Source organism: Tyto alba, unplaced genomic scaffold (genome assembly GCF_018691265.1).
Source record: "Tyto alba isolate M040663 unplaced genomic scaffold, T.alba_DEE_v4.0 Super-Scaffold_25, whole genome shotgun sequence".
Taxonomy (NCBI): domain Eukaryota; kingdom Metazoa; phylum Chordata; class Aves; order Strigiformes; family Tytonidae; genus Tyto; species Tyto alba.
Window position 1 is genome coordinate 468965 of NW_024881299.1, and position 12403 is coordinate 481367.

Below are 12403 nucleotides of genomic sequence, written 5' to 3' on the forward strand. Positions count from 1 at the left end.
CTCCCAGTACTCCCAGTGTCCCCCCCCCCATTTTATCTACATAAGCGATTTTAGGGGCTGAGCGTGGCGGTTTGGGGGGGGCAGCACCCCATTTTTTGGGGAGGAGAAGTGCAGTGACATAAAGTTGGGGCGTGGGGGGGGGTCCCCACGTGGGGGGGTGTCACGTGTGTGGGTGTCCCCACCCGTGAATCCGCCCCCACGTGGGGGGGGGGGGGGGGGGGGAGCGCTGCTGAGCTCGTGCCTAAATATGGAGCTGGCGGAGGGAGGCGGGCGATGCTGGGGTGGGGGGGGCTGTTTTGTTTTTTTTTTAGGGGGGGTCCCCAATTTTTCGAGGGGGGTCCCCACCACACGCCAGCCCCACCCATGAGGCACAGCGAGTTTTTATTCCGTGTGGGAGGGGGGGTGTGGGGGTGTGGGAGGCGGCAGGGGGGTGTCAAAGGATTTACATAGTGGGTGGGTTTAAATAATGTACAGCGGGTGCTGGCGGGGGGGCGGGGCACCCCTAAATGGGTGCTGGAAGTGGGGTGACCCCCCCCCCCACGGTCACGAGTGGGGCGGGGAGGGCTCACGGGGGGGGGAGGTTGGGATCATCCGGGCTGAGTCGCTGTAGGACTTGTTGCTTCGGCAGCCCCTTCAGTTGCGTGAGGAGCTCCCGTATGAAGTCCTGCTTTGTTTTTTTTGGGGGGGGGGGGGGGGAGAAATATAAAAAAAAAAAATGGGGGGCTAATTAGTTAGTTAATTAGTTAATTAAGGACCCCCGCAAAAAATTAAGGCCCCCCCCAAGCTGCTGCCAGAGATAAGCGGGGAGGAAAAGGCCCCCCCGGAGGAAGCTGGAGCCAAATATTTTTGCCTTTTAAAGCCCGGTTGGAGCAGCCGGAGTTGGGAGAATGCGAGGGGGGGGGGGGTGTTGGGAGTGTGTCCCCCCCCACTCGTGTCCCCACCCCACGCGTGCCCCCCCCTCACCCCATGGGGATACCCCCCCCCCCCCCCGTGGGTGCGTACCTCGGTGTCGGCGGTGCAGGACTTGAGGATGCCCTGGAGGGATGGAAGAGGGGGTGGGGGGTGTCATGCGTGGCCCCCCCACTCAGAACTCGCGTGGGGGGTGGTGGGTGGGAGGGGGTGTCTGTGTGTGTGTCCCCCCCCCCAGAAAAGAAAAGAAAAACACCAAACCCCACCTGCAGTTTCTGGGCTCGCTCCTCGTCTGTCTCCAGCTCCAGGAGGTCGTCGATGTTCACCTCATCCGGCATCTCCCCCTCCTGCCACGCGTGGGGGGGCCCCGTGGGTGTCCCCCCCGAGCCCACCAGGCGCCACGCGTGGGTATCCCCCCCCCAACACGCGCATGTGTGCGGCGGGGGGGGGGGAGGGATGTCCCCAAGCCCTCCACGCACTCTAAGCGTCCCCCCCACCCCCTCCCCACGCAGCTCTCGGGTGTCCCCGGCATTCCACGCACCCCGCGTGCGCGGCGTGCCCCCAACCCCTCCCACGCACCCCGCGTGTCCCCAACCCCCCCCCCGCCCGCGCGTGTCCCCACCCCCCCCCCCCCCCCCCGGCCATATCCCCACTCCCTGCACATCCCCGCTTCCCCACGCGTATCCCCCCACCCCCCCACTGCTTATCACCGACTCCCCCCACGCGTGTCTCCTCCCCCCGCGTGTGCGTGTTATCGGCTCCGGCGCGATAACACACCAACCGCCCCCCCCTCCCACCCCACCCCCCCCCCCAAAAAAAAATGTTCCCATCCCTTTTCCCGGCGTCTCTCCGCGTCGCTCCCACGCGCGGCCCTCTCCCACACCCAAACCCACGCGTGACCGCTTTACCCGCCCCCGGTAGAGCTCCTCGAGCCGCCCGTCGATCCACTGCTCGGTGTCCAGCCGCCGCTGCAGCTCCCGCCGGTTGTACTTGACCGTCACCCGGGCGGGTCGGCGCTGGAGCCCGGGGCTGCGGGCGGGGGGTTGCGGGGATCCCCCCCCCCCCCGCCCCTGCCGCCGCCCCACGCGGTTCGCCGCCATCGCTCGGGACACGGGTGGGGCGTGGGGGGGAGCGGGGGGGGGGGGGGGGGGGGAGGGGGGAGGGGCCACGGGAGGGAGGGGCTGTGCCGGGGGAGGAAGGGGGGGGGCGGTGTGAGGGAGAGGGGGCTGCTCTCCGACCCCCCTCCCCGGGACCTATAGCGCCCACAGCTCCTCTAACCCTATAGCCCCTATAGCCCCTATAACTCCCTATAGCCCTCTATAACCCTCTATAGCCCCTACAGCCCCCTATAGCCCCTATAGCATTCTATAGCCCCTATAACCCTCTATAGCCCCTATAGCCCCTATAACCCTCTACATGCCTCTATAGCCCCCTATAGCACCCTATAACCCTCTATAACCCTCTATAGCCCCTACAGCCCCCTATAGCCCCTATAGCATTCTATAGCCCCTATAACCCTCTATAGCCCCTATAGCCCCTATAACCCTCTACATGCCTCTATAGCCCCCTATAGTACCCTATAACCCTCTATAACCCTCTATAGCCCCCTATAACCCTCTATAGCCCCCTATAACCCTCTATAGTGCTCTATAGCCCCTATAGCCCGCTATAGCCCCCACAGCTCCTGTGAACTCTGTAGACCCTATAGAACTCCAGAGCACTCGCAGTTCCCCTAACCTTATAGCCCCCTATAGCCCCCTACAGAGCCCACAGCTCCCCTAATCCTATAGCCCCTATAGCCCCTATAGCCCACTACAGCCCCCTGTAGCCCCTTATAGCACCCACAGCTCCTGTGAACTCTGTAGACCCTATAGAACTCCAGAGCACCCGCAGCTCCCCAAACTCTATAGCCCTTGTAGCCCCCTATAGCCCCCACAGCTCCCATGAACCCTACAGACCCTATAGCACCCACAGCTCCCCTAACCTTACAGCGCCCTATAGCACCTGTGGCACCCACCACTCCACTAAACATATAGCCTCCCATAGGGGCCACAGTTTCCCCAATCCTATAGTGCCCTATAGCGCCCTATAACTCCTCTAGCACCCCTAACCCTATAGCCCCTATAGGTCCTGTATCCCCTATAGCGCCCACACCTTCTCTAACCCCGTAGCCCCTATAGGGACCGCAGCTCCCCTAACCCTATAGCCCCCACAGGTCCTGTATCCCCTATAGCCCCAATAGTGCCCACACCTCCTCTAACCCCGTAGCCCCTATAGGGACCGCAGCTCCCCTAACCCTATAGCCCCTATAGCCCCGGGTCCCCCAGGGCCGTGGTGCAGCGGTTTTTCCCGCGCCGCATGCAAACGAAGGGGCGGGGCTTGGAGGCGACGCCCGGGCGGGCGGGAGCCGCGCTCGGGGGTGGGGCGGGGCGGAGCTTAGTGGCGGGGGTGGGCGGAGCTTCGCAACGGGGCGCGGTCTGACCGCGGGGGCGTGGCTCAGGAACTGGGCGTGGTTCGCCAAAGGGCGGGGGGGGGGCACCTGCGCGCCCCGGGGGCTGGAGGGGCGGGGCGCACCTGTGTGACGTCAGCGGGGCGGGGCGTACCTGGGTGACGTCAGCGGCGGCGGCGGCCATGGCGGCGGGGCGGTTCTTCCCGCTGCTGCTGCTCCTGCTCCTGCCCGCGGCCGCCGCCATCGAGGCCCGGCCCGGCCCCAACCGGCTCCTCCCGCTCGGTAACGGCCGCCCCCAGGGCCCGGGGCCTCCTGGGGGGCTTTGGCGGCGGCGGGGACGCGGATCGTGAGGGGACGGCCCTGGGGGGTCGCGGCCTTTGAGGGGCCTGAGGGGGTCTTGACCTTCGGGGGGGTCCTCGCCTTGAGGGGGGCGCTCCGAAGGCTCCTGGGGGGGACCTGAGGGGGTCCTGACCTCTGGGGGGGGGTCCTGGGAGGGTTTAAGGGGAGTCCCTGACTTGAGGGGGGGGCTCTGAGGGCTCCTGAGCGGGTCCTGACCTTCGTGGGGGGGTCCCCGCCTTGAGGGGGGGCTCCGAAGGCTCCTGGGGGGGACCTGAGGGGGTCCTGACCTCTGGGGGGGGGTCCTGGGGGGGCTCCGAAGGCTCCTGGGGGGGACCTGAGGGGGTCCTGACCTTCGGGGGGGGGTCCTGGGAGGGTTTAAGGGGAGTCCCCGACTTGAGGGGGGGCTCTGAGGGCTCCTGACCTTCGTGGGGGGGTCCCTGCCTTGAGGGGGGGCTCCGAAGGCTCCTGGGGGGAACCTGAGGGGGTCCTGACCTTCGGGGGGGGGCGGATTCCCGCCTTGAGGGGTGGGCAGTGGCTTTGGGGGGGACTAAGGGGGATCCTGGGAGGGTTTGGGGGGGGTCCCCGCCTTGGGGGGGCGCTCCGAAGGCTCCGTGGGGGGGACCTGAGGGGGTCCTGACCTCTCGGGGGGGGGTCCTGGGAGGGTCCCTGCCTTGAGGGGGGGCTCCGAACGCTCCTGGGGGGGAACTGAAGGGGTCCTGACCTTTGGGGGGGCCCATATGAGGGTTTAAGGGGGGTCCCCGCCTTGATGGGGGGCTCTGGAGGTTCCTGGGGGGCAGGCTGTGGCTTTGGGGGGACCTGGGGAAGTCCTGGCCTTTTGAGGGGGGGGTCCCCACCTTGAGTGGGGGGCTCTGGATGCTTCTGGGGGGCAGGCTGTGCTTCTGGGGGGTCTTTAGGGGCTTCTGTAAGGGCACTGAGGGGGTCCTGACCTTTGTGGGGGGGTGTCACAGCATTGAGGGGAGGGGCTGTGAAGCCCTCTGAGGGTTTGGGGGGGCAGCTGTGGCTTTGGGGGGGCTCTGGGGCCTCTGTAAGGGCTTGGGGGGGTGACTGGTTTTAGGGGGGCTCTGTAAGGGGGTTGTGGCCTTTGGGGGGGGCCTAGGGAGAGCCTAGGGGCTGTGGGGTGATCCTGGGTCCCGGGGGGGGGTCTCTAAATCCTCCTGGGGGTGTCCAGGCCCTTTGGGAAATGGGGCGGGGGGGGGGGGGGGATGTCTCTGGTCCTGGTGGAGTGTGGCCCTGCTGCTACTTCTCCAGAAAGAGCCCCAGTTCCCTTTTTTTTGTCATTATTAAACCCAAAATAGCTCATTGTTCGTTCCTTCTGCGGGGAGGGGGCTGGGGGGGGCCAGTCCGGCAGCTCTGCTTGGTCAAAAAGGGGGGTGTGTGTGTCCCCCCCCCCAATAACTCCAATCTTCCCCTTTACCATGAGGGAATCCAACCCGAGCCCCCCCTGGACACCCCGGGGTTGGTTTGGGGGTGATTTTAGGGGGGTTCAGAGCACCCCCAGACTCAGAAGGGGGGGGGGCAGGACCCGTCCCGCTCCCTCAGGCTTTTTCCCCAGCAAAAGTCCCGTTCCCAGTTATCCCGGCGGATCCCAGCGGATCCCGGGAGCCCTGGAGGGAGCGAGTTTGCCCGGTCGCTGCCCTCACAGCTCCGTAAACAGGAAACAACTTGCACTTTTAAACCGAGCTCGTTACCTCGGCGCCTTAACGAGGAAAAAAAAAATTGTGGATAGCTGGAGTCTCACCCCGCTGGGAATTTTCCCTGCAGCCACAAATGTGGCTCGGGGGGGGTTATTTTTGAAGGTATTTCCTCATTTGCAGCTGGAAACGGAATCCCACCCGGATAATTTTGCGGCATCTGGGTCGTGGCCGCCGGCGCTTCCCACCCCCCGAACCTCAGCAGGACCCCGGGAGGGGGGTTAATGGGGGGGGGGCAGCACACAGAGCCCCCCCAAACCTCCCCGTGGCTCTCAGGGGCTGTGCCCCCCCCCCCATTTCCAAACCCACCGGGAAGTCGCTGAGGGGGTGGTTTCCTGATGGGGGATTTTGATAAAGCCCAAACTTGGGGATTTGGGCTCAATTTTGTCTACAACTGGATGTCTCTGGCTCTTCCGTTTATTATTTTTTTATTATCATTCTGTTTATTATTCCACTTGCCATCATTATTTGGTTTATTAGTTGGTTTATTATTGTCAATTTATTAATATTCACTTTATTCTTATTTGGGTTCGCATTGCCAATTTAGTATTGCCAATTTTTATTCTTTAGTTTATTATTGTCAATTTTACTATTATTATTATTCAATTTATTTTTATTATTTGGTTTATTACAGTCAACTATTCTTCGGTGCCTTCTTATTCTTTGGTTTATTTTTCAGTTTATTCTTATTCTTTGGTTTATTCTTCAGTTCATTCTTATTCTTTGGTTTATTCTTCAGTTTACTTTTATTCAGTTTATTCTTATTATTCTTCGGTTTATTCTTATTTAGTTTATTATTGGCGATTTATTCTTATTCGGTTTACTCTTATTCTTTGGTTTATTATTGTCAGTTTACTGTTATTCTTCAGTTTACTCTTATTATTTGGATTAGTATTGCCAGTTTATTTGTATTACTCTTCAGTTTATTACTTGGTTAATTATTCATTATCCTGGCGGATGCGCCAGGAGTCGGTGCTGAGCCAGTAAATCCCATTTGAGCCAGGAAACGCCTCCCCAGCCCGGTGGGGGTTGCGCCTGGCCCCCGGGTTTGGGGAAAGCGGGGGGTTTTTTGGGTCACCATTAATGTCTTTTTTTTGTTTTGTTTTTTTCCCCCCCGTTTCCCCCGCGGGCAGAGCTGTGCTCGCTGCCGAAGGCGGTGGGACGGTGCCGGGCCTCGATGCCGCGCTGGTGGTTCAACGCCACCGGCGGCTCGTGCCAGAGCTTCGTCTTCGGCGGCTGCGAGGGCAACGGCAACAACTTCCCGACGGAGCGGGAGTGCCGGGAGAGCTGCGCCCGCCGCGCCGGTACGCGGGGCTGGCCTCGCGGTCCCACCCCGACCTGCGCTAGCCCGCTTCCCCCTAACTGCCCCGCTGCCAGCCACCCCCAGCCACCCCCCAAACCCGTCGTCTGGGGTTTCTGTAATTGCTCCGGCGTTAAAGCGACCCAAAATCACCCCCCAAATTGGGTTATTTGGGGTTTCTGTAATTGCTCTGCCGTTAAAGCGACCCAAAATCACCCCCCAAATCGGTTATTTGGGGTTTCTGTAATTGCTCTGGCGTTAAAGCGACCCGCAATCACCCACCAAATTGGGTTATTTGGGGTTTCTGTAATTGTTCTGGCATTAAAGCGACCCACAATCACCCCCCAAATCGGGTTATTTGGGGTTTCTGCAATTGTTCTGCTGTTAAAGCGACCCGCAATCACCCACCAAATTGGGTTATTTGGGGTTTCTGTAATTGCTCCAGCGTTAAAGCGACCCGCAATCACCCACCAAATTGGGTTATTTGGGGTTTCTGTAATTGCTCCGGCATTAAAGCGACCCGCAATCACCCACCAAATTGGGTTATTTGGGGTTTCTGTAATTGCTCTGCCGTTAAAGCGACCCGCAATCACCCACCAAATTGGGTTATTTGGGGTTTCTGTAATTGCTCTGCCGTTAAAGCGACCCGCAATCACCCACCAAATCGGGTTATTTGGGGTTTCTGTAATTGCTCTGGCGTTAAAGCGACCCGCAATCACCCACCAAATTGGGTTATTTGGGGTTTCTGTAATTGTTCCGGCGTTAAAGCGACCCAAAATCACCCCCCAAATTGGGTTATTTGGGGTTTCTGTAATTGTTCCGGTGTTAAAGCGACCCCCAGTCACCCCCCAAATCGGGTTATTTGGGGTTTCTGTAATTGTTTTGGTGTTAAAGCGACCCACAATCACCCCCCAAATTGGGTTATTTGGGGTTTCTGTAATTGTTCCGGTGTTAAAGCGACCCACAATCACCCCCCAAATCGGTTATTTGGGGTTTCTGTAATTGTTTTGGTGTTAGAATGCCCTGAAGTGGCACAGCAAATTGGGTTATTTAGGTTCTCTTTAATTTTTTTGATGTCATACACCCCAAAACAACCCACCAAACTCGGCTATTTTGTTTGGGTTTTTTTTTATTACTGTTTTGGGATCAGACACCCCAGAATAACTCCCATAATTGGGTTATTTGGGGGGGGGGAGGTTGAGGCCGAAGCAATAAAAAAGCCCAAAATAACCCTATTTGGTGGGTTAATCGGGTTGTTTGTTTATGATTGTTTTGGTGCGAAACACTCCAAAATAGCTCACCTGATTGGGTGATTGGGGGTTATTTTCTATTGTTGTGGTGTCAAACACCCCAAAATAAAAAAACTCCAGGTTCTTTTATTATTTTGATTTCAAGTACCCCATAATAATCCAGTCGGGTGGATTATTTGGGGTTGGTTTTTTTTTTTTATCGTTTTGGTGCCAAACACCCCAAAATAATCCATTCTGATGGGTTATTTGGGGTCGTTTTCTGTTGCTTTGGTGTCAAACGCCCCAAACTAAACTGAAAGCTTGGGGTTATTTTATTGTTTTGGTGCCAAAGACCCTGAAATAATCCTCTTTGGTTGGGTTATTTGGGATGGTTGCCGATCGTTTTGGTGCCAAACACCCCAAAATAACTCACCGGATTGGGTTGTTTTCTACTGCTTTGGTGTCAAAACCTCCCCCAAGAAACCAAAAAAAATGAAGGTTTTTCATCGTTTTGCTGTCCGACACCCCTCAGTAACCCACCCAATCGAGGGAGCTTACTGCTTTGCCAGCCCCCCCCCCCATAACCCAGCGAATCCCCCCATGACGGGATTTGCCCTTTTCCCCAGCTCCGCAGAAGCCCGAGCACCGCGCCGAGCCCACGGACGCCGCCTTCGACGGTAAAATCCCTGCCCACCCCCCCCCCAGCTCCTCAGGCTGCACTGGGAGAGTTTGGGGAGCGCTCTGCGCCCCTAAATCCCCCCCCTGTTTGCCCCCCCCCCCCCAGAATACTGCACCGTGCCCCGGGTGACGGGGCCGTGCCGGGCGTCCTTCCTGCGCTGGTACTACAGCCCCGGCAACCGGAGCTGCCGCCAGTTCATCTACGGCGGCTGCCGCGGAAATAAAAATAATTATCAGAACGAAGAGGATTGCCTGAACCGCTGCGGGCCCAAGCCAGGTAAGAGAAAAAAAAAAAAGCGGGGAGGTGGGGGGGGGGGGCAACAGGAGGGCGTCCCCCCCACCCCGAGTGGCTTTCGGGACACCCCAGGGTCCCTTCTCCCGCCACCTCACTCCGGTTTCCCCACAGAAAATACTGGCGGCGCCGGTGCCGACCTCCGCAGGGATCTTCTCTCCAGCAGAGGTAAGCGTCGCTCCCCACGCCGGGACAAACCAACACCTCTTGGTTTGGTTTGGTTTGGTTAATTTTGGGGTGTGGGCCCCCCCCCCTGTCCCTGCAGCGCTGGCACTGGGGGTGCTCCTGGCCGTCCTGGCAGCTATTTTGTTGGGTTACGTGACGGACGTCACCCTCAAGACGTGCCGGAGAAAACCGGAGCTGCCGGGAGCGGGAACGGGCTGGAGCCCCGGGGACGACAAGGAGTATCTGATGAGCAACGCCTACACCCTCTGAGGGGGGGGGAGCCCCCTTTCTGGACCCCCCAGAAGCGGGGAGACCCCCCCCCCCCCCTCTTTCCCCCAAAATGACTTCTCTGGTGCATTTTGGGCACCTCGCTTGTTCTTTATAATTATTTTTCTCTTTTTGGGGCGGGTTGGTTCGTGTGTTGTTTTTTATTTTTAATTCTTTTGTAGTAAAACAGGTGTGGGGGATTGCGGGGGGGGGGGGGGGCGGGAGGCACCCCTAAAATCACTCACCCCCCCTTGGGTGGGAGGGGGACTCCCCTTTTCCCAGCTCTTCCCACTGGGATTTGGTGGCTGGCTGGACCCGAGAGGGCTGGGGCCCTCTTCCAGTGATTTGGGGGGGGGTCACAGTGATTTTTGGGGTGGGGGGGATCCCATTGATTTTTGGGGGGGGGGGGGGGTCCCAGTGATTTCAGGGGGCCCCATCCCCTTGCTTTGTGGGGGTGGGTGGGCACAGGGGGGGGGGTATTTGTGATTATTGAATCAACCAGATTTGGGGGTTTAATTATTAATTTGGGGTTTTATATATTAGAGGGATTTTTTTTTTTTTTTCCTAAATAAAGGGAGATGTGAATCACCCTCTAGGGGGGGCTCAGGATTTTTGGGGTGGGTGGGGGGTACCCTGAAAGCACCTCAGGGGTTCAAACAGGGAGAGGGGGGAAGCTCTGAGGGAGCTGGGACCCTCCCTCAGCCTGGATGAAGCTTTGGGGGGGGGGGGGGGGGGGGGGACAGACAAAAAATGGGTGCTCACTCCCCCTATCTTGGTTTGGGACACACACACACACACACCCCCCCAAGTTCCAGGACTCACCCCCCTACACACACCCCAATATAGCCTAGGGACCCCCACAGCCCTGGGACCCCTACCCCCAACTTGGGGACCCCCAACACCCCCGGAACCCCAAACTTTGGCACCCTGTAGCCCCATCTTGACCTGGGGACACCACACACACACACACACCCCCCCCAAACACTCAGGAAACCCCATAGTCCTGGAACCAGCCCTGCCCCCCCCCCAGCACCCCACACCCCTGCGGTGACCCCCAAAACCCCTGGGACCCCAACTCTGCTGGTACCCCATAGCCCTGGGACTTCCCCCCCCCCCCAACACACACACCTTGGCCTGGGGACCCCCACCCCTCACTATCCCAGGATCCCCCCAGACCCTGGGGTGCCCCCCTCCAACTCCACCCCCCCCCCAATTTCCCCTCCCCCCAATTCCACACCCACACCCCCCCCCCAACAGCTACTTCTACTTCCTCCAGCTCCAACAATGAGGGGAAGATAAAGACACAGCCCCCCCTCAATGTCCCCTGCACCCTGGGGGGGGGACACACACGGACACACACCCCTAAATATACCCCCCCCACACCCCCCCCCAGCACCACAGCCCCAGGCACACAAAAAAAAGACAAAGTGCACAAGAAGCCCAAGAAAAAAAAGAAGAAAAGGCACTGGGGGGGGGCGGGGGGGGGGGGGGAGGGACTCAGGAGGTGACAGGGGGGTGACAAGTCCCCCCAAACCCCCCCCCCGTGGGGTGTCACACACACACACCCCCCTTTTCTGCTAATAAGGAGCAGAGTCCACTGGTGTCACTGATTGGGGACACAGGGGACAAAGTCCCAGGGGTGCACCCCAAAATCCTGGAGGGGGGGGAATGATACAGCTACTCCTCAATGGGGGGGGGGGGGGGGCTGGACAGAGGGGACCCCAAAACCTGGTGGCTCCAATGGGAGGGGGACCCATGCCCCGAAAAACAACACCCCCCCAACGAGAGGGGGGGCTCCCCACTATCCCAACCAAACCCCCAAGGAGCACGTACCCCCTCAAAAAGTGGGGTGACACCCCCCCCGAAAATCAGGGCAACCCCTTAAAAAGCAGGGTAGTACCCCAAAAAGTGGGGTAACACCCCCCCCCCAAAAAAAAAAAAGAGGGTACACACACACAGTGCTCCCTGGGCGTTTATTGAAGCAGCCAAGGGCAAAGTGGGATGGGGGGGGGGTGGGGGTGGAAATCAGGGTGGGCTGTTGGAAAAATTGGGGTTCAGGGGGGGCCCCCCCTCACGTGAGGAGGTGGTAGGTGAGCCAGTACATGAAGAAGGGCTGGGCGGCGGCGATGGCCATGGTCAAGTACATCCGCAGCTGGTTCTTGGCCCCTCGCACCAGTACGCCCTCGGCCGCCGCCTCCGACAGCAGCTTCAGCCGCAGGGTCCTGATCTGGGGGGGGGGGGAAGAGCAAAAAGAGGGGGTGACCCCCCCCTTAAACCCCCCCCCCCACTTCAATTTTCCTCCCCTTTTTTCATTTTCCTTACCATGAAGATGAAGATGCTGAGGCAACACCAGCTCAGCACCACGTAGTACGTGGTGCGGCCGAAGAGGAGCCCGGAGATGAGCCCGATGATCATCCTGCCAAAAGGAGCGTTATTAGGGTGCGACCCCCCCCTAAATTAAACACACACACACCCACACCCCCCCCCCCCCGCCTTCAGAACAATCTCTCACCCCACGTATTTGTAGCCGGCGAAGGCGAGGAGGTCGATGGTGGTGAGGTCGGTGGTGATGGTGACGAGGTAGAGGCTGAAGAGCACGGCCAGCACCTCCACGATGAGCCAGGCCAGCGCCGAGCTCGCCTGCAAGCCCAGGCTGTCTGGGGAGAATCTGGGGGGGGCGGGGGGGCCCCTTTAATTGGAGCCTTAAATTTGAGGGGGGCACAGCTTTGTCTGCACCCCCCTTTTTTTGTTTGTTTTTCGAGGGGCGGTGGTGTCACCTGTCTTGGGTGCCCAGCGCCAAACCAGCGACGACGATGTAGGTGATGAAAGCCATGACTGCAGGGGGGGAGGGGGTGTTATCGGGGGGGGGGGGGGGGGCCCCAAAACTGGAGGGGGGAGGAAGGGGTGTCCCTGGGGGTTTAGGGGGGATTTTCAGGGCGTTTTGGGGCTCCCTGGGGGCTTAGGGGGGGACTCCCAGGGGCTTTGGGGGTCCCTGCATGTTTGGGGAGGATTCCCAGGGGTTTGGGGGCTCCCTGGGTGGCAGTGGGGGGGATTCCCAGAGGC

At 59.6% G+C, this 12403-nt stretch overlaps 3 protein-coding genes across 4 annotated transcripts; 1 reads left to right on the top strand and 2 right to left on the bottom strand.

The window, feature by feature from the left end:
- Positions 1-367: 367 nt before the first annotated feature.
- PPP1R14A (protein phosphatase 1 regulatory inhibitor subunit 14A) lies at positions 368-2031 on the bottom strand. 2 transcript variants are annotated; one of them, XM_042797289.1, is made up of 4 exons: positions 1818-2031; positions 1176-1256; positions 1003-1035; positions 368-664 (listed from the first exon to the last, which is right to left on the bottom strand). In XM_042797289.1, the coding sequence occupies exons 1-4, from the start codon at positions 2007-2009 to the stop codon at positions 566-568; spliced, it is 405 nt and encodes a 134-aa protein (XP_042653223.1). In that variant the 5' UTR covers positions 2010-2031; the 3' UTR covers positions 368-565. The 2 variants fall into 2 exon arrangements, with proteins under 2 accessions (XP_042653223.1, XP_042653222.1); XM_042797288.1 differs by having other exon boundaries at positions 368-667.
- Positions 2032-3472: 1441 nt separating this feature from the next.
- On the top strand, positions 3473-9935 carry SPINT2 (serine peptidase inhibitor, Kunitz type 2). The gene is made up of 6 exons (XM_042797311.1): positions 3473-3640; positions 6543-6713; positions 8565-8615; positions 8723-8893; positions 9023-9076; positions 9174-9935. The coding sequence occupies exons 1-6, from the start codon at positions 3541-3543 to the stop codon at positions 9341-9343; spliced, it is 717 nt and encodes a 238-aa protein (XP_042653245.1). The 5' UTR covers positions 3473-3540; the 3' UTR covers positions 9344-9935.
- A 1361-nt stretch (positions 9936-11296) lies between these two features.
- Positions 11297-12298, bottom strand: LOC116963580 (protein YIF1B-A; the record flags this gene model as incomplete). Its single annotated transcript, XM_042797282.1, has 4 exons — positions 11297-11567; positions 11663-11756; positions 11853-12008; positions 12118-12298. Coding segments are annotated over 4 exons (587 nt in total), but the record flags the coding sequence as incomplete, so codon positions are not given.
- Positions 12299-12403: the final 105 nt, after the last annotated feature.

What these genes read in the sequence shown, in the direction of transcription:
- SPINT2 (XM_042797311.1), top strand. Translation starts at nt 3,541, where the DNA reads ATGGCGGCGGGGCGGTTCTTCCCGCTGCTGCTGCTCCTGCTCCTGCCC. An exon ending in CCGCTGCGGGCCCAAGCCAG is followed by an intron (nt 8,894 to 9,022) that starts GTAAGAGAAAAA and finishes GTTTCCCCACAG; the next exon opens with AAAATACTGGCGGCGCCGGT. An exon ending in GGATCTTCTCTCCAGCAGAG is followed by an intron (nt 9,077 to 9,173) that starts GTAAGCGTCGCT and finishes CTGTCCCTGCAG; the next exon opens with CGCTGGCACTGGGGGTGCTC.
- PPP1R14A (XM_042797288.1), bottom strand. Translation starts at nt 2,009, where the DNA reads ATGGCGGCGAACCGCGTGGGGCGGCGGCAGGGGCGGGGGGGGGGGGGA. An exon ending in AGGAGCTCTACCGGGGGCGG is followed by an intron (nt 1,257 to 1,817) that starts GTAAAGCGGTCA and finishes CACGCGTGGCAG; the next exon opens with GAGGGGGAGATGCCGGATGA. An exon ending in AGCGAGCCCAGAAACTGCAG is followed by an intron (nt 1,036 to 1,175) that starts GTGGGGTTTGGT and finishes CCATCCCTCCAG; the next exon opens with GGCATCCTCAAGTCCTGCAC.